Raw genomic sequence first — 20,474 nt, 5'->3', positions numbered from 1 at the left:
GTGGACTTCAACTCCCAGAATTCCTGAGCCAGCATGAGGGAAACTTTGGCCCCTTCATGACTTGCTGGCTCAGAAATTCTGGGAGTTGAAGTCCACGAGTCATAAAAGAGCCAAGGTTGCCTACCCCTGGACTAGAGTGTGTGCTCTTGGACACAACACGACAAATAATGAGTCAGGCTGGTGAATAAAAATCAATAAAGTAGTCATTTGTCTGCAGGCCTGACTTGCCTGGGATGTCTTTCAAATCCCTAACAGGGACACACACACATACACACACACACGGACTCACCTGGTCAGGAAGAGGTCAGGCTCATAAGAGACGAAGGCGGTGGGCTGAGCTGTGTTGTCTGCCAGCGTTTGATTCAACTCACTGCTGTCACTGCAGAGAAGAAAAGTGATTTTAATGGGTTGGAGGGAGCCCTTCTCAAGACAGGGGAAATAGGCTTTTCACAGTCAGAAGGCTCAAATGCTGAATTCCAGGTGTTCAGGGGGTGGATGTTGGGGAGGCGGCCTCCAAAGTATGGGTGGCAGAGCTGGAATTACTCGCAAGCGGGAGTGTCAGGCTCCCAAAACGAAAAACAAAACAAAACATATTGCGATTCTTCCAAGCAGATTTCTTTATTCAAACTAGTCCTCAACTTATGACTGCAGCTGAGCCCAAAAGATCTGTGGCTAAGCAAGATGGTTGCTAAGGGAGTTTTGCTCCATTTTGCAACTTTTCTTGTCACATTTGTTAAGCGAATCAGTCACTGCAATTGTTAGTCACGCGGCTGTAAAGTGAATCTGGTTTCCTTACTGACGTCGTCAGAAGGTCGCAAAAGGGGGGGGGTCACGTGACCCCGGGACTCTGCAACCATCATAAAGACAACAACAACTGACTCACAACAACTGAGTTCGTAATTGCCGTTGCTAAGTGAAACCTTCGTGAAGAGAGTTTTGCCCCGTTTTACGACTTTTCTTGCCCCGGTTGTTAAGTGAATCACTGCAGTTGTTAAATTAGGAACACGGTTGCTAAGTGAAACTGCCTTGCCCATTGACGTTGCTTGTCAGAAGGTCGCAAAAGCGGATCACGTGACCCCGGGACACTGCAACCGTCATAAATATGATGTCATGGTTCCGACAGATGAAACTCTTCAAAAGAACTTCGAGGCGTTGTTTACCTTAAAGAATCTTTATTTTGAGTAGCATAACATCGGCAGTGCATAATCAAAGCCAAAAACTGAATTCCCCTCCCGTGAGCACATAGTATCAAAGCACAATTCCCTCCTTCAATTTAACAGTCTTAAGNGGAGAAAAGGTGGCGGAACTCAAACCTGGCCACGCCCTCATCAAACCCTAGGACCGCCCCTTTAGAGAACAGGAATGCAAGTAAAATTTGGGAGGGGCTATTTCCGGTGTGGGAGGGGCTATTTCCGGTGCGGCCGGCCCGGAAAAAGGTGCCGGAACGCCGTTCCGCCGCGTTCCGGCTGAAAAAAAGCCCTGGTCTTAAGTCACATTCCCCAATTAGCTTGAAGCGCGGGCTTCCTCTCCAGTTCTCCAGCCCGGCCAATTCCTTATCAGCTCTAGTTATAATAACCTTGATTCTCACGCTAAGTTTAGTGTTGTTATGTCTGGCTGGACTCTCGTTCACATCCCCCCTCCCAGCATCATCTAATTCTAAAAGCAAAAGGTAAAAGATGGCTTCGTTTCCCTCTGTTGTCAATGCAAAAACATCCAATGTTAGCAGCGTTGACATATGAGTCAATTGCCAAGCATCTGAATTTCGATCACGTGACGGTGGGGATGCTGCAAAGGTCGTAAGTGGGAAAAACGGTCCTAAGTCACTTTTTTCAGTGTTGTACTTTTGAACGGTCACTAAACGAACAGTTGTGAGTCGAGGACTACCTGTGTTCCTTACCCGCAGACAGAATCTTGCCAAACTGAAGCAGGGCACAATCTGCATGAAGCAAATACTCGGGCTGGCCTGCTTTTTGTGGTGGCCCAAGATGGACCCCCTGGACTCAGCGGTGGGGAAAGGCAAAAATAAATGCAGAGAACTCCCTCGGATGGGGTTCAGAAGAACTGGGGGGAGGAAGGGGGGGCAGAACACACAGGTAGACCTTGGCTCACAACTGTTCGTTTAGTGACTGTTCAAAAGTACAACGACACTGAAAAAAGCATCACTTTTCTATTTCAGAAATTGTGAACACCTGCCTCCTTCCGCCATCCCTTCCACCTGTAATTTTTGTGCCACTCTCTACCTCTTCTGTGCTGGATAGTTCACAGGTAGTCCCTGACTTACAGTAGTGGCCAAAATTGTGGAAACCTTTTGGGAAAAGTGTACAGTAGAAATGCCACCTTTGGTTAATTTTCCACCCATTTTTCTTCTAATTTCTTTATAACTGTAGCCTTAATAATAATAATAATAATAATAATAATAATAATAATAATAATAATAATAATAATGATAAAGTTGGAAGGGACCTTGGGGGTCATCTGGTCCAACCCCCTGCTCAGGCAGGAAACCCTATACCATTTCAGACAAATGGCCATCCAGTCTCTTCTTAAAAACTGCCAGTGTTGGAGCATTCACAGCTTCTGGAGGCAGGTTGTTCCACTGGTTAATTGTTCTAACTGTCAGGAAGTTTCTCCTTAGTTCTAGGTTGTTTCTCTCCTTGATTAGTTTCCTTCTTCACTTAATAATACTATTTTAAATCGCTTTCTGGGCGACCAGTCAACTCTTTGCACCGTTACTTTAATTTTATTATGTTTTACAAGCTCACTCAATGAAAGAACACCAAAAAACCCCAACCAACTTGATAGCGATCACATAACACCCTGACAAATGTCCTCCTCTCAGCTTCAATACATGACATCAATCACTGGATCCTACCGTGATCTGATTGGCTCATTGCCAAAACAAGATGACACCTGATTGGCTCTCTAAACACTCATGCTCATTGGCTACAATCAGAGGAAGGAAAGCTATCTGATATCCACCTAAGCAAGTTGTGCTTCCTTTTTTCTGGTTATTTGGCTATAACGTTTCATAGAATACAGTACAGATAATTGAACAAACTTTGTTGCGTTACATTCTTGATTAAATTATCTTTCCATGGATATATAATTTTATGGTACTACTCCCAAAAAAAAGAACTGGTGTTATTAGCCATCAAACCTCAATAATACACTTTTCCCAAAAGGTTTCCACAATTTTGGCCACTACTGTCCGTCCACAACTGAGCCCAAAATATCTGCTGCTAAGTGAAACATTTGTTAAGTGAATCTTGTCCCATTTTACAACCTTCCTTGCCACAGCAGTTGAGTGACTCGCTGCAGTTGTTAAGTCAACAACACCGTTGTTAAGTGAATCTGGCTTCCCCATTGACTTTCCTTGTCAGAACGTCACATAATCTACAACCGTCATACATATGAATTGGTTGCCAAGCATCAGAATTTGGGTCACGTGACCATGGGGGAATACTGCAGCGGTCATAAGTGTGAAAAAATCGTTATAAATCACTTCTTTCAGCGCCTTTGTAACTTTGACCGGTCGCTGAACGAACTGTTGTAGGTTGAGGACTACACCCGTGTTTCCCCTTTTGGAATAATTTATTTTATTCTTTATTTGCAACTTCCCAACATTTTGCTCTCAAGTGCTGAGTGCAGATCGGTTTCCTTAATTCCTCAGCCCCAGTTCTCACCTGCTGGCTGTAAGCTTCACCTGCACTTTGTTCAGAAGTGAGGAGCAGCTGAATTCGAACTCGAGGGCAAAGGCCACCTGGGAAGGAGAGTGAGGAAAAAGGAATAACAGAATCACTGAGCTGGAAGGGACCTCGGAGGTCATCTAGTCCAACCCCCTACTCAAGCAGCAGACCCTATGCCATTTCAGACAAGTGGCTGTCCAGTCTTTTCTTAAAACCCTCCAGTGATGGAGCGCCCACAACTTCTGGTGGCAAGCTGTTCCACTGATTAATTGCCCTCACTGTTAGGAAGTTTCTCCTTAGTTCCAGGTTGCTTCTCTCCTTGATTAGTTTCCATCCGTTGTTTCTTGTCCTGCCTTCAGGTGCTTTGGAGAATAAGTTGACCCCTGCCTCTTCTTTGTGGCAGCCCCTCAAACATCGGAACGCTGCTATCATGTCCCCCCTAAGTGTTCAGATGGAAGCCATGAAGGATCAGGAGCTTGTTTTAAAAGGCAGGAGAGCCTTTAAAGGTGTGTGTAATGTATGTGTTTCACTTTGAGAGCGGGCAACTAAATTTCATTTTTGATGTGTGCCGTTGTGCCCACAGTAAAAAAATGACAATAAATCTTATCTTATCTTATCTTATCTTATCTTATCTTATCTTATCTTATCTTATCTTATCTTAATAATAATAATAATAATAATAATAATAATAATAATAATAATAATAATAATAATAATAGTAAAGTTGGAAGGAACCTTGAAGGTCATCTAGTCCAACCCTCTGCTCAGGCAGGAAACCCTATACCATTTCGGACAAATGGCTGTCCAGTCTCTTCTTAAAAACTTCCAGTGTTGGAGCATTCACCGCTTCTGGAGGCAGGTTGTTCCACTGGTTAATTGTTCTCACTGTCAGGAAGTTTCTCCTTAATTCTAAGTTGCTTCTCTCCTTGATTAGTTTCCATCAGTTGCTTCTGGTCCTGCCTTCAGGCGCCTTGGAAAATAGCTTGACTCCTTCTTCTTTGTGGCAGCCCCTGAGATATTGGAAGACTGCTATCATGTCCCCCCTCGTCCTTCTCTTCATTAAACTAGACATCCCCAATTCCAGCAGCCGTTCCTTATACGCTTTACCCTCCAATCCCCTTCTCTTCTCTTCTCTTCTCTTCTCTTCTCTTCTCTTCTCTTCTCTTCTCTTCTCTTCTCTTCTCTTCTCTTCTCATCTCATCTCATCTCATCTCATCTTATCTTATCTTATCTTATCTTGTCGTAGTGTATCTTATTGCTAAGCCTCCAAGCGACCTCACCAGACTCTTTAGCAGGCCTCTGTTTGCTCACCTTCGCCATGGACCTGAAGACGGGGTAACCCACACTGCACAGGCGGGCCTGAGCAGACGAAACTGAGCACTCCATTTTCATGGGGTTCTCTCCCTGCGGGAGAAAGAAGAGATGAAATAAACAAATTCGGGCATCTGGAGACATTTTTGGGTCATATTTCTGTCATGGTTCTGACAGATGAAACCCATCAAAAGAACTTCAAGGCAAGAAGTCTTCCTCAAAGAACATTTTATTCAGGAAACAAAGTATAGGCACTACATAGTTGAACCCAAAAACTGGCTCAGGAATTCTGGGAGTTGAAGTCCACGAGTCATAAAAGAGCCAAGGTTGCCTACCCCTGGTATATGTAAATAACCAAAGCCATTACTTTCAACAAATTTTGGAGCATTTCCGGCATCTTTAGAAAGTCCATCTTGGAGGTTAGAGTGGGCCCCCTTGGCTGGTCATCCCGTTGACCTGCTTAGAGGTTAGGAGCACCATACCTTCAGCCCAAGGCTGGAGAAGTGGAGACTTCTGGAAAACCAGATCTGGAGGGTGGTGTTGTAGGCATTCTCTTTCTTGTTCTCCAGAAGGACATCAACCACCATCTTCCGCTTCCCTTTGCGGATGACGTGAGGCTTCTGCCTGGAATGGGGAAAATTGATAGCAACCTTGTGACTTGCAAAAAAAGAACAACGGTCCCAGCTTTGGCTTGCAGGCAAAAAGAGACGGGTTAAATATTCACTAGTCTCTAGCCCGTCTCTACTTTTCTCAGTCTTCAAGATTAATATGGGTGTAAAGTTTCTACATCCGATCACAAACAACCAATCGACAGCTTAAATCAGGGGTAGTCAACCTTGGCTCTTTTATGACTCGTGGACTTCAACTCCCAGAATTCCTGAGCCAGCTAAGCTGGCTCAGGAATTCTGGGAATTGAAGTCCACGAGTCATAAAAGAGCCAAGGTTGCCTACCCCTGGCTTAAATTCTGTGTAACTCTATGTACTTCCGAGACGTGTTGTTGAACACATCTTGCCATTAATATTCTGAATTTGGTTTTAGTTAGTGGTTTTTAAGTTATGCCTGGTTGGGGGAAATCATAGAATCCTAGAGTTGAAAAGAGCCACTTAATCCACCAAGTTTAAATCTCTGCTCAGGCAAGAGCTCTTTTAAAAAAAAATAAAATAAAAATAAAACTCCCCATTAAATGTCTGCCTAATTTGCAAGATATTTTGGATCAGATTCCTACCTGGATCCACTGATATCCATCTCAGCTTGTAGCACCAGATCTGTTACACACTGATCATCCTCACCACAGTCTTTGAAAAAGGGGATCTGGAAAACAGCCAACAGGGTTGATTCTGTACAGTTTTTGCCTCCCTCCCCCTTCTTAAATATCAACAACCTAAGACAGTGGTGGCGAACCTATGGCACGGGTGCCAGAGGCGGCACTCAGAGCCCTCTCTGTGGGCACACGCACCGTCGTCCCAGTCCTAGGCCTTCAGCTGGGTTTTATAAAACCTTTTCACTTTAGTCCTCTGCCGCCGTGTGCAAAAAAAAAAAAAGGTTCAATCAATCAGTCAATTTCAACTTCTTGCGGGGAAAAAAAAGATCTTGCAAAGTTGAAATTGATTGATTGAACTTTTTAGTCCCACCCAGTCTGCCGTTACCACCGCAGCCACGCCCACCCAATGGGCCACATCCACCCAATTGGCCACACCCAGCCAATGGGCCACACCCACCCGGCACCCGATGATGCATAAGTGGGTTTTGGGTTGCAGTTTGGGCACTCGGTCTCTAAAAGGTCCGCCATCACTGACCTAAGATATGCAGATGATACCACTCTAATGGCAGAAAGCGAAGAGGAACTAAAGAGCCTCTTGATGCGGGTGAAGAAGGAGAGTGCAAAAGTTGGCTTGAAACTCAACATTAAGAAAACCAAGATCATGGCATCCAGCCCTCTCAATTCCTGGCAAATAGATGGGGAAGAAATGGAGGTAGTGACAGATTTTATCTTCCTGGACTCCAAGATCACCGCAGATGGGGACTGCAGCCAAGAAATTAGAAGGCGCTTGCTCCTGGGGAGGAAAGCTATGGCAAATCTAGACAGCATACTAAAAAGCAGAGACATCACCCTGCCAACAAAAGTGCGTATAGTCAAGGCCATGGTTTCCCCAGTTGCAATGTACGGCTGTGAAAGTTGGACCCTAAGAAAGGCTGAGCGCCAAAGAATGGAGGCATTTGAACTCTGGTGCTGGAGAAGACTCCTGCGAGTCCCCTGGACTGCAAGGCGATCCAACCGGTCAGTCCTGGAGGAGATCAACCCCGACTGCTCTTTAGAAGGCCAGATACTGAAGTTGAAACTCAAGTACTTTGGCCACCTAATGAGAAGGAAGGACTCACTGGAGAAGAGCCTAATGCTGGGAAAGATGGAGGGGAAGAGAAAAAGGCGCGACAGAGAATGAGGTGGCTGGACAGAGTCGTGAGCCTAGGCGTGAGCTTCAATGGACTCCAGAAGACGGTAGAGGACAGGAAGGCCTGGAGGAACATGGTCCATGCGGTCGTAATGGGTCGGACACGACTTCGCAACTAACAACAACAACAAAGACTCACAGGCTGCTGTTTTGTTTTTTCTCATCAGTAACTAAAATTTGCCTTTTTTCTACCCCTTCTTGAATGTGCAGTTTATGTCACACGTCCATGGGTGTGAATATCCCATGGCTATTTCACTTACTAGTTTCTTAACAGTGGTGGGCAGTTTCTCATCCAGTACAGGCCCAGGCTGCTCATTTTCACTCAGCGCAAACTTCATGGTGATGGTGACCGGCCGGAGGTAATCTGAGGTGTCCTGTAGGGGAGAAATAGACCTGAGACCTTTTGGAGAAATAACATCGGCCCTGAAATTCATAGGATGCTTCCTTCCCCTTCAAACTGGATGATACTCGCAGGCTGTGGAAATGTAGTTCAGTTTTTCTCCGGAAAGTGTTTTCCAAGCAAGATGGTGGGAGTGATTTTTCTCACGCTCATTCTATCATTCTGGACCAGTGTGTCAGCAGCTTTAAGATGTGTGGACTTTCAGCTCCTAGAATTCAGTTTTCAGATGTGTGGACCGGCTGGCTGGCTGGGGGTTTCTGGGAGTTGCAGTCCATACATCTTAAAGTTCCAAGGGAGTTGGACTAAATGACCTCTAAGTTTGCAATAGTGGCGAATATCTGTAGCTCACCCTGACATCACCCTGCAAACAAAACGACATATAGTCAAGGCCATGGTTTTCCCAGTGGCAATGTATGGCTGTGGAAGTTGGACCATAAGAAAGGCTGAGCGCCAAAGAATTGAGGCCTTTGAACTCTGGTGCTGGAGAAGACTCCTGCAAGTCCCCTGGACTGCGAGGTGATCCAACCGGTCAGTCCTAGAGGAGATCAACCCCGACTGCTCTTTGGAAGGCCAGATCCTGAAGTTGAAACTCAAGCCCTTTGGCCACCTAATGAGAAGGAAGGACTCACTGGAGAAGAGCCTGATGCTGGGAAAGATGGGGGGCAATAGAAGAAGGGGACGACAGAGAAGGAGGTGGCTGGATGGAGTCACTGAAGCAGCAGGCGTGAGCTTCAATGGACTCCAGAAGGTGGTAGAGGACAGGAAGGCCTGGAGGAACGTTGTCCATTGGGTCGCGATGGGTCAGACACGACTTCGCAACTAACAACAACAATCTGTAGCTCGGGTGTAGCATGAGGGTGGAGGGTCCTTCTCTGAGCTTGTGGGTTGGTTTCCGAATGTTTTGTTACCCCAGGCCAGGTAACATCTTCAGCAGAGTTTAGGGGATGTCATTCTCGGTGTTCTTCTGCTCATAAGGGCTTCCTGTGGTCAGTAGATCTTGTGATGGAGAAGTCACATCAGGTGAGGGTCTTATGATGGGTCAGGTGTGGGTTGTGTCAAGTGATGGTCTTGTGATGAGTCTTGTGATGGGTCAGATGTGAGTCACATCAGGTGTGGATCATTGGGAGGTGAAGTGATTTTGGGGGGCTTGCGTGCGTTGGCTGAGGGTCGGTGCCATCGCTGGTTGGATGTGAGGTTGATTCGAATTCTCAGGGGTTCATAGGCTGGTTGTAGGTTGATGTGTCTGTGGATGGAGTTGCTTGTGGAGTGCCAGGCTTCGATAAAGTCGCGGGCATGGCAAGTGGTAGCCTGGCCGATGATTCCTGTATTGCTCCAATGGAATCGGTGCTGTTCGGTGTCAGTGTGGGTAGAGAAACGTTCGGAAACCAACCCACAAACTGAGAGAAAGAACCACCCACCCTCACGACCTATGAGTTCTTTCCGATTTCATGATTTGGACTCTTCAGCTAAGGAAGAATTCCTTCCATTTGAAAGGAAGCATTCTGAAGACAGAGGGCTACAGCAGGCACATGGAATGTTGACTTTGCACAGCCCTTTAGCCACCCAACCAGGTGTTTGGACCAGCTACGTCCCATGGGCCAGAGGTAAACCCACGCCACACTCACAATGACGTGGAAGCGAGCAGTTGAGCACGCCGTCCTGCCGACGGTGGCCCGAGTCCTCTTCTGCAGCAGCTTTTGAGAGCTGCTATCGAAGACCGCTCTCGTGCTAAACTTCCTGTCATCCAGGGAGATGTTGTATTTTATACCTAGGATCAAGCGATAAGGAGAATTTATTTAGGTTCGATGGGTCCTGGTGGGCCAGACATAGCTACTTAAGTCCTTCGGCAGTCTGTCCAGAAATTGCATAATTGAAACGTTGCTTAAAAAAACCACAGATTTTTCTGCCATTCTTCCTCATCACTCTCTTGACCTGTTACCCCAAGGTTGCCCATCCTTGGTTCAAGTCATGTCACCAAGCTGGGCAGTAAGGAGAAACATTTGAAGTTCTGGCTTGTGAGGCACTTACTCATATGGCTGTCCCGGGGACCCAGGGAGCGCGAAGTCACACGGAAACAGAAGTTAGCTGTCACACAGAGAGATTCCTTCCCGTTTCTCTGGCAGTTTTTCTGGATCACGTTGATGGTGGGAGGGTTGACCGAGATGGACGCATTGATCTGCACAATTCTCCTGGATCTGATTCATTGCCAACAAATATAATTGTAACTGCCAAAGACATACCGCCCTTCACAATCTAAGCATTGCAATTGGGTACAATCTACGCTATATTACTGCCATATGCCCTCTATATAGCCATGTTCCTCAATCTTGGCCACTTTAAGATGTGTGGACTTGAACTCCCAGAATTCCTCAGCCCTTCATTTTTCTTTGAACTATAGGCCAGGTTGCTAGTATTTTAATAAATAAGAAGCACCCTTAACGTTGAGATTGGTGGCATATACTTTTAATAAATAAAAATAAATAAAGGCACTAGAAATATTCGGCGGGACGGCCGTATCTACCAAAGTTTTGATGCTCTTGCAAGACTCTGATGTGCTTACAAAATCCTTGTGAGGATTTCAAGTTGAATGGGACGAGTCACCAGGGCCAGCTTGCTGTGGGACAATTCAACAATTCAATTTAATTATTTAAAATAATTTAAAAAAATGACAGACAGTCCTCAATTTGTGACCACAATTTTCTTGCCACATTTGTTAAGCGAATCACTGAAGCTCTTAAATTTGTAACACAGTGAATCTAGTTTCCCCATTGTTTTTGCTTGTCAGGAGGTCGCAAAAGGTGACACTGCAACGGTCATAAATGCGAGTCAGTTGTCAAGCATCCCAACATAAATCACGTGACCCTGGGGATGCTGCCCTGGTCATGCCTGTGAAAAATGGTCACAAGTTACTTTTTTCAGTGCCATTGTAACTTTGGCCACTAAATGAACTGTTGTAAGTTGAGGACTACCTGTATTTTAATTTTTGTCATCCACATTTTGTTTCGTCCCTGCTTTGACGTACTTTTTTAATGATTCTATTCCACGATTTCTTCGATATTAGTGTAACTCTTGTCCCGTTGGCGAGTTATAGGTCATAGACCCATTTCAAGAGATTTGGAGATTCGGCCTCTGGGCCAGAAGGGTGGCTGACCTCTGCTTCCATGGAGAAGAAGCTTCTTCTGAGTTCCAGGCAATTTCTGAGACTTTGCTGAAAAGTCTTCCCCATAATTATTATTATTTCCTTTCCCCCAAGCGAAGATTCTGCCTGGCACCAGCTTTCCTGCTACTCACCAGCCCCCCTGAATGGGATCCATCTTCCATGGTCCTCCTTCCAGCCCCTCACCTTAAGACCACTGCAGCATCCTGAGCCCCCACAGCCAGGTCCACCAGGCCGTCCCCATCCATGTCGATCTGTCCGTCCAAGCTGCGGCCAAAATAGCGAAGGCCCCAGCGAAGGCCGGCGGACTCGATGCGCTGCCAGGGAAGAAAGCGACCATTTATTGGGGGGGGGGGGAAACAGCTTTATGCACTCATAGCTGGCCTTTTTCAGCCTGCGTTTCCAAAGCTGAGGGCTCTGGGGATCCTAGGCAGGCCCCCCCTCTGTAAACTTAGAAACATATGTCAACCGTCCCGTTGGCAGATGCATCAAAAGAAACTCCTGGGACGCTATTCTCCAAAGCGCCTGAAGGCAGGACGAGAAGCAACAGATGGAAACTAATCAAGGAGAGAAGCAACCTAGAACTAAGGAGAGACTTCCTGACAGTTAGAACAATGACAGTCAGAACAATTAATCAGTGGAACAACCTGCCTCCAGAAGCGGTGAATGCTCCAACACTGGTGGTTTTTAAGAAGAGACTGGACAGCCATTTGTCCGAAATGGTATAGGGTTTCCTGCCTGAGCAGAGGGTTGGACTAGATGATCTCCAAGGTCCCTTCCAACTTTATTATTATTATTATTATTATTATTATTATTATTATTATTATTATTATTATTATTATTATTATTATTATTATTATTATTATTATTATTATTATTATTATTATTATTGATCATCGCACAGTCAGCCAGATGTTCAGACTGGATTTGGCATTATTGTCTACCTATTGAGTCCTTCCCAAGGACCTGGGATAGGCAGATGTGGATGTTTGATGATATTATAGATATCGTCGCAGGATGGAAGCAGTTCCTAGTAAGGCCGCCTTTTGCAATTGACTGATGGCGAATTTGTCAATGCCGATGATGGTGTCCAAGTGGTGCTCCAGTTGTTTTGGGATTGCACCCAAGGTGCCTATTACTATTGGTACTACCTTTGCTTGCTTTTGCCACAATTATTATTATTATTATTATTATTATTATTATTATTATTATTATTATTATTATTATTATTATTATTATTATTATTATTATTATTATTATTTGACTCATGGCAAAGGAAAAGTAGAAATTGAAAGTTGGTAATGCTGACGCTCACTCACCTGTTTGAAACGTGGCAATACGGTTGTACGATAGCCGTGGTACAAGTAGACCGCCCCCTGGTGGTTGTCTTCTAACGGGGCACCCACAACCACATCGTTAAAGCTGTCGTGATTAAGATCGGGCACAGCCAGCAAGGCGTAGCCAAAGCGAGCATCCTGAGGCTTTGGGTCAGGGAGCAGGGTCCCGTTGAAAGTCAGCAGTGACTTCAAAAGAGAAGGAGAGAGAGAAGCACTTATTCAAAGAAAAAGACATTCCTTTCTTACGTCGTCGGCATCCACTCACATCAGGAAAAGAACTGTTCTTGCATATTGCCAGGCAGATGTTGAGACTGCACAACCACAAAGTAAAAAAAATAAATAAATCTCACTTTGCACAGGTAGTCCTCGACTTACAACAGTTCGTTTAGCGACCATTCACAGTTACAACGGCACTGAAAAGCGTGACTTTTGACCATTTTTCACACGACCGTTGCAGCATCCCCAGGGTCACGCGACCAAAATTTTAGATGCTTGGCAACTGGTTCACAGTTATGACCGTCGCTCTTTCCCGAGATCACGTGATCACGTTTTGCGACCTCCTGACAAGCAAAGTCAATGAGGGAAGCCAGATTCACTTCATAACCGTGTTCCTAACTTCACAACTGCAGTGATTCACTTAATAAGGTCGTAAAATGGGACAAAATTCACTTAACCCATGTCTCACTTAACCACAGAAATTTTGGGCTCAACTGTGGTCGTAAGTTGAGGACTGCGTGCAGTTTCTCCATATGTTTTATTTATTATTTATTTTAAAAAATTATACAGCTACCCAAACTCACTCACGGTGACTCTGGCTGTCTTACAGAAATAAAACCCCCAATTCAAACTCCGATAAACCCCTGCCCCTCCACGGCACTCACCTGCCCAACCTTGTAGAGGTAAACGCACCCTATCTCTTTGTTCTGTGGGCCCAGGTACATGGGGGCAGCCACCAGCAGGACATCTGTGATGCCATCTCCATTCACGTCCACTGGGCAAACCTCACTGCCAAAGTAGGATCCAATCTGCACGAGACAATGAAGACCATGTCAATGCTGGGAAGATTCACACGTCTGTGAAGGCAGATCTGCATGGACATCTTATTATGCTCTCTCCTGTGTCAGGCTCCTCAAACTAAGAAAGACACGATGAAGTTCTTCTGAACAAAGATGATTAGGGGACTGGAGGCTAAAATATATGAAGAACAGTTGCTGGTTTGGACAAAACTCAGCAGCACTTTTTCATGCGGCTGCTGATAAAAACAGTATCGCCAACATGATTGCCAACGTCCGATAACGGCACAAGAAGAAGAAGAAGTTGTTGGAATTGGGTATGGCCAGATTAGAAAAAAGAAGGACTAGGGGACACATGATAGCCTTCTTCCAATATCTCAGGGGCTGCCCCAAAGAAGAGGGAGTCAAGCTATTTTCCAAGGCGCCTGAAGGCAGGACAAGAAGCAACGGAGAGAAACTCATCAAGGAGAGAAGCAACCTAGAACTAAGGAGAAACTTCCTGACAGTTAGAACAATTAACCAGTGGAACAACCTGCCTCCAGAAGCGGTGAATGCTCCAACACTGGACGTTTTTAAGAAGAAACTGGGCAGCCATTTGTCTGACATGGTATAGGGTTTCCTGCCTGAGCAGGGGGTTGGACTAGATGACCTCCCAGTCAAACTGCCTTAACTTTACCATCTCTTGTTCCTCTGGAATGCAGCCTCTCTCTCCTGGGAACCCCAACTACATTCCCCACACCTGTTTGTAGTACAGGTGACACTCGCTTCCACCGATGCTTCTGGCGGAAAACTCCCTGGCTGCTTTTAGGATAGTCTCCCCCCCCAAGTCTGGATTTCTATGCACCACCACGTACAATACGTTTTCAAATTATGATTTTATTTGAAGGATACTTGTCAGAGAAGGGAAGCATTAAGGACACCTGGAAATGTTCTGTCCTCTTGACGATGGAGATTCTCAGTCTATCCAGCTCCTGGATGTCCCAAAGCTGCTTTTTCAAGAGGCAACTGGATTTTCTTGTTATTCTTTGAAGACGTTTCGCTTCTCATCCAAGAAGCTTCTTCAGCTCTGAAGCTCTGAAGAGGCTTCTTGGATGAGAAGCGAAACATCTTCAAAGAATAACAAGAAAGTCCAGTTGTCTCTTGAAAAAGCAGCTTTGGGTTCTGTCCTCTTAAAAACAAGCTTCTGAATCTGATTACATGAGCTGCTTATCAAAGTGGGACTATGAAATGAAGGGGATGATGAGAATTGGGTGTCAGGAAACGATTGCTTCTTTTATTGAACCTATATCAAATGAGTCCCTTGGACTGCAAGGCGATTCAACCGGTCAGTCCTAGAGGTGATCAACCCCAACTGCTCTTTAGAAGGCCAGATCCTGAAGTTGAAACTCAAATACTTTGGCCACCTAATGAGAAGGAAGGACTCCCTGGAGAAGAGCCTGATGCTGGAAAAGATGGGGGGCAATAGAAGAAGGGGACAACAGAGGATGAGGTGGCTGGATGGAGTCCCTGAAGCAGCAGGCGTGAGCTTCAGTGGACTCCAGAAGATGGTAGAGGACATGAAGGCCTGGAGGAACGTTGTCCATGGGGTCGCGATGGGTCGGACACGACTTTGCAATTAACAACAACAACAACAATGAGAAGGAAGGACTCCCTGGAGAAGAGCCTGATGCTGGGAAAGATGGAGGGCAAGAGAAGAAGGGGACGACAGAGAAGGAGGTGGCTGGATGGAGTCCCTGAAGCAGCAGGCGTGAGCTTCAATGGACTCTAGAAGATGGTAGAGGACAGGAAGGCCTGGAGGAACATTGTCCAGGGGGTCGCGATGAGTCGGACACGACTTCGCAACTAACAACAACAACAACAATATCAAATGAGCAGAAACATCAGGGGGACAATGTTTCAGCCTCTGTATATCAGCAGCCAGAAAATCAAACACATACCCAACGTTCTCACACACCTTTAATGCAGCAACACTGATGGACGGTCACACACACACACACACACACAGGGGTCTTCTAGCCCTTCCTGCTTCTGTTATAAATGGCTTCCACTACGAAGGTGAGATGAATGACATTTTGTGAGTGCCTTACTTGGTCTCCTGTTAGGGCCTGAGAGATGGTCACGTCGCCATCTCCATCCATCTCAAACAAGATGACTTTCCCCTTGTGCTGGAAACGGGGGGCGCTGGCCAGGTAGACCCTTCGCCCACTCCTGAGTCTGATTGAAGAGACGGTGTAGCCTGAGAAAGGGAAAGAAGAAAAGAAAGTGACAAAGTTCAGAAATCCTGGGCTCTGCTCATCATGGACAGAACATAGAATAATAATGTTGGAAGGGACCTTGGAGGTCTTCTAGTCTGGGGTCCCCAACCCACGGGCTGTGGCCCGCTACCTGGGCCGTGCAAGTGGGGGGGCAAGCGTGCAGGCAAGCGCAGCTCCATTTACAGGAGCGACAGGCACTTGTGCGAACACAAAAATTTTTTTTATTACGTTTTAGACTGGAGGAGTGCTTACAAGCTCAGATGGCTTTAAAAGGAATACTGGAATACACCTGGAATATTGCATCCAGTTTTGGTCACCACACTACAAAAATGATGTTGAGGCTTTGGGAAAAAGTGCAGAGAAGAGCAACTAAGATGATTAAAGTCCTGGAGACCAAAAAAATATGATGAACAGTTGCATGAATTGGGTATGGCTAGTCTAGAGAAAAGAAGGACTGGGGGGGGGGACATGACAGCAGTATTCCAGTATTTGAAAGCCTGCCACAAATAAGTCAGTTTATTTTCCAAAACACCAGAAGAAGCAATAGATTGAAACCAATCAAGGAGAGAAGCAACCTGGAACTAAGGAGAAATTTCCTAACAGTGAGGACAATTAACCAGTGGAACAGCTGGCCTCCAGAAGTTGTGGGTGCTTCACCACTGGAGATTTTTAAGAGGAAGCTAGACTGTCTCTTGTCTGAGATGGTATAGGTTCTCCTGCTTGAGCAGGGGGCTGGACTAGAAGACCTCCAAAGTCCCTATTCTGATTGATTGAAAGACATTCCCAGAGGAGTTGAGCTCTGTGAGGCATGATGGAGACATGGAGCTCCCAGATGCTGGGGCAGTCTACCTCCTCTGGGCAAATTGCAAATAGCTCATGCCTTTGGCCTTACCTTCTGCCATTTCCCTTACCCAGATAGGCCGCGTGGTTATTCAGCTTGCGCGGGAACTCTCTTGCAAAAGCTTCCCGTGGGGGAGTGACTCGTCCTGACCGGCCCTCTTTGAGCACCCCCCCATCCCAGTCGTAGGCTCCCACCATCCCAAAGAGGAGTCCGTCCTGCCAGGAGAGAAGCAGCGACAGCCATTCAGACACTCAACATACTTAGAGCAAAGGGCCACCCAAAGGCTGCCAGTGATGGCGAACCTTTTAGAGACCGAGTGCCCAAACTGCAACCCAAAACCCACTTATGCATCGTCGAGTGCCGGGTGGGTGTGACCCATTGGGTGGGCGTGGCTGCGGTGGTAACGGCAGACTGGGTGGGACTAAAAAGTTCAATCAATCAATTCCAACTTTGCAAAATCTTTTTTTTTCCCGCGAGAAGTTGAAATTGACTGATTGAACCTTTTTTTTTTTTTTTTGCGCACGGCGGCGGAGGCCTAAAGCGAAAAGGTTTTATAAAACCCAGCTGAAGGCCTAGGACTGGGGTGACGGCGCGCGTGCCCCCAGAGAGGGCTCTGCGTGCCACCTGTGGCACGCGTGCTATAGATTCGCCACCACGGCTGTAAGCTGCATGTTTGTGAGTTGGGCAGCTGTATAAATTTGCTTTATTTAAGTTTATATAAATAGCAATGGCACTTAGACTTATATACCGCTTCGTAGTGCTTTACAGCCCTCTCTAAGTGTCAGCCTCTTGCCCCCAACAATCTGGGTCCTCATTTTCCCCCCCTTGGAAGGATGGAAGGCTGAGTCAACCTTGAGCCGATCAGGATCCAGGATCGAACTCCTGGCGGTCCAAATAATACAATTATTTAAATTTTTGCCATTCACATTTCATCCTGTCCTTCCTCTTAACATCCTTTCTTCAATGATTCTATTCCACCATTTCTTTGATATTGGTGTAATTCTTGTCTCGTAGCCACTTGGCCGTGCCGAATAGCCATAGACCCCCTGTGTGGGAGAGGGAAATGCAGCCCCCCGGAGTGGAAGGCTCTGCCTGCCCTTTTTTGCCAACTTCATCCTGTTTTTTCCAAAAGGCACATCTGGAAACGAGAGAAGCCCAATTTGTCTCTTACCTCCAGCAGGTGGGTGGAGAAGCCAATCTGAGACATCTCCAGCTCAAAAGAGTTATACTCGCGAGTTCCTGTTCAAAAAAAAAAAGGGTGGGTGGGTGGGAATGCCAACTTCTTGACATCAACACATTACTGGAGGCCATTTTATTACAGAATTACTAGAATTACAATTGTGCTGGACTTATGAATAGCCCAGTAGTTACCTTAACAGAATCAGAGAGTTGGAAGGGACTTTGGAGGTCTTCTAGTCCAACCCCCTGCTCAGGCAGGAGACCTTATGCCAGTGATGGCGAACCTTTTAGAGACTGAGTGCCCAAACTGCAACTGAAAACCCACTTATTTATCACAAAGTGCCAGGGCCGCATCAGCATTGTGGTGCCCTGGGGGGGGCATGGAGGCGCCTCTGGTACGCAAAACCCGGGGGCACAAAAATGGGCCACCGTGCTGCAAGGTGCAAAAACGGCCGCTGCCACACCTCGGGGTGCAGATAAAAGGCGCACTACGCAAGAATGGGGCAGGGTTAGTGAGTATCACACAGGCACTAGTCCCGCCCCATTTGCAGTGCGTGCATGCTCGTGCATGCATGCATGTAAAATGCTTCCCCTCCCTTTTCTTCCAGTCCACCAATCGACAATGGTTGGTGACCTCTGCTCTACCATTTCTACTCGAGCTTGTTAGTCGGCCGCTTCGCCTCCTTTGTGCTGGGCAGAGCTCCTGCTCCGGGTGGCGGTGCCGGCCTGATGGACCTGCTGCTGGCGATGGTGGCGCGTGTGCCAACAGAGAGGGCTCTGAGTGCCACGTCTGGCACGCGTGCCATAGGTTCGCCACCACTGCCTTATGCCATTTCAGACAAATGGGTTCCATTCCTCCTCCCCCATCCAGTTGCAAACACCGCGCCTCCTTTCCCGGCACCTTCAAGGCTGAAAATCCGATCTCCCAAAGAGTCCACAATATCATTCAGGGCTGCCTCGTCCGTCACATTGAAGAAGTACTTTTCGTCTGGGTCGCTGGCAATGTATTTAATTTCGTTGATGAACGAGTTGGGGTCTTTCTTCCTGCGGATGTAGTGGCCCAAGACCTGGGTGGAACAGAGACATCATTTCATGACATCTGATGGCAAGACACCAGGACGCCAGAAGACAGGACAGGTAACAATGGATGGAAACTAATCCAGGAGAGAAGGAACCTGGAATTAAGGAAAAACTTCCTAACAGTGAGGACAATTAACCAGTGGAACTGCTTGCCACCAGAAGTCGTGGGTGCTCCATCACTGGAGATTTTTAAGAAAAGACTGGAGAGCCATTTGTTTGAAATGATATGGGGTCTCCTGCTTGAGCAGGGGGTTAATAATAATAATAATGATAATGATAATGATGATAATGATGATGATGATGATGATAATAATAATAATAATAATAATAATAATAATAATAATAATAATAATAATAATAATAATAATAATAATAATAGGAAGGGACCTTGGAGGTCATCGAGTCCAACCCCCTGCTCAGGCAGGAACCCTACAACCATTTCAGACAAATGGCTGTCCAGTCTCTTCTTAAAAACCTCCGGTTTTGGAGCATTCACCACTTCTGGAGGCAGGTGGTTCCACTGGTTAATTGTTCTAACTGTCAGGAAGTTTTTCCTTAGTTCTAGGTTGCTTCTCTCCTTGATGAGTTTCCACCCGTTGCTTCTTGTCCTGCCTTCAGGCGCTTTAGAGAATAGCTTGACTCCCTCTTCTTTGGGGCAGCCCCTGAGATATTGGAACATTGCTATCATGTCCCCCCATAGAAACAGGGGAGAGGGGGAGCCTGGGAAAGAAACAGGAGCTTCACGAAGCCATCCATGGACCATGAGAACCAAGGTCATCCAAAGCAGGTGTTTGACGGAGAAGTGGACCGTTCCCATAACAGACAGAAAAGATGTGATCGGGCAATGTGAATACATGGTGGGTGGGGGTTATGAAAAGCTGTTTTTAACTAACCAGATTTTCGCGCGGGGAAAACTAGAATTGGTTTTACTTCTTCAGTGCCAGGAGGTGTATTCAATAAAGATTTATCTCTTATGGCACCTCAAGGCTATAGAGCAGTGATGGCAAACCTTTTAGAGACTGAGTGCTCCAAAACCGCCCCCCCGCCCACTCCGCCCCTGCCCCCGCTCCGTCCCCCCACCCTGCCCCACTACACCCCCACCCCACCTGCCTGCAGGACCACCCACTGCCTCCACAGCCTGCCATAGCAGATCGCCCAGGCAGCCCAGCAGTGTCATGGCGCCATTCCCTCTGCCCACGCCCCGCAACATCATCTACATGCGACGGGGCGCGGGGGTAGAGTCTTGTCCCTGCTGCCATGTGCTTGGCTGCACTGCTCCATGCGGGCCGTGACCGGGGGTGACTCTCCTCTGGGGGGGCTGCTGGGGGGGAGGGGGACGTGGGAGAAGGCAGGGCTGGGGCAACAGCACACGTGCCCACAGAGAGGGCTCCAAGTGCCGCCTCTGGCACGCGTGCCATAAGTTCGCCACCACTGCTATAGAGTTTTCTCAATGTTGAATTCGCCAGCCGGACGGTTGACACCCACCCACCCACCCTGCGTATCTGTCTCTCCATCTGCTGAGACGCTTACCGCGATGGCGTAACGTGTCACGTTCCGTTCCTCACACTCTTCCAGGGCATCTTTAAGTTCTTCCCCATCGTGGGACTCTCCATCAGTGAGCACGATCATCAGCTTGGTAGCCCCTGCTCTGCCCCCGCTTTCCGGACTGAAGGCCTCCGTGCTGCAGGCAACAGCGAGAAAGAAATGGTGACTTTGGGGGGAAAAAGAGTTTTTCTCCCTGACAAAGTAATGCCCTAATCCTGG

At 46.8% G+C, this 20,474-nt stretch overlaps 1 protein-coding gene across 1 annotated transcript in view; it reads right to left on the bottom strand.

Annotated features, from left to right (window-relative positions):
* ITGA10 (integrin subunit alpha 10) overlaps positions 1–20,474 on the bottom strand; it is a 56,663-nt gene that overhangs the window by 12,501 nt on the left and 23,688 nt on the right. The window contains exons 8-23 of the mRNA XM_015816599.1: positions 20,241–20,391; positions 18,532–18,697; positions 17,623–17,690; positions 16,522–16,666; positions 15,443–15,591; positions 13,224–13,367; positions 12,325–12,528; positions 11,192–11,322; positions 9,877–10,043; positions 9,474–9,616; positions 7,709–7,822; positions 6,224–6,309; positions 5,480–5,621; positions 4,998–5,090; positions 3,684–3,760; positions 290–379 (exon numbers count right to left, since the gene is read on the bottom strand). Of these exons, the coding sequence (XP_015672085.1) occupies positions 290–379; positions 3,684–3,760; positions 4,998–5,090; positions 5,480–5,621; positions 6,224–6,309; positions 7,709–7,822; positions 9,474–9,616; positions 9,877–10,043; positions 11,192–11,322; positions 12,325–12,528; positions 13,224–13,367; positions 15,443–15,591; positions 16,522–16,666; positions 17,623–17,690; positions 18,532–18,697; positions 20,241–20,391 (2,070 nt within the window). The remainder of the gene's footprint in view (positions 1–289; positions 380–3,683; positions 3,761–4,997; positions 5,091–5,479; positions 5,622–6,223; positions 6,310–7,708; positions 7,823–9,473; positions 9,617–9,876; positions 10,044–11,191; positions 11,323–12,324; positions 12,529–13,223; positions 13,368–15,442; positions 15,592–16,521; positions 16,667–17,622; positions 17,691–18,531; positions 18,698–20,240; positions 20,392–20,474) is intronic.

Source organism: Protobothrops mucrosquamatus, unplaced genomic scaffold (genome assembly GCF_001527695.2).
Source record: "Protobothrops mucrosquamatus isolate PMUCROS unplaced genomic scaffold, P.Mucros_1.0 scaffold_116, whole genome shotgun sequence".
Taxonomy (NCBI): Eukaryota; Metazoa; Chordata; class Lepidosauria; order Squamata; family Viperidae; genus Protobothrops; species Protobothrops mucrosquamatus.
The sequence above is the reverse complement of the archived record's forward strand: the minus strand, read 5'-3'. Positions and strand labels throughout refer to the sequence as shown.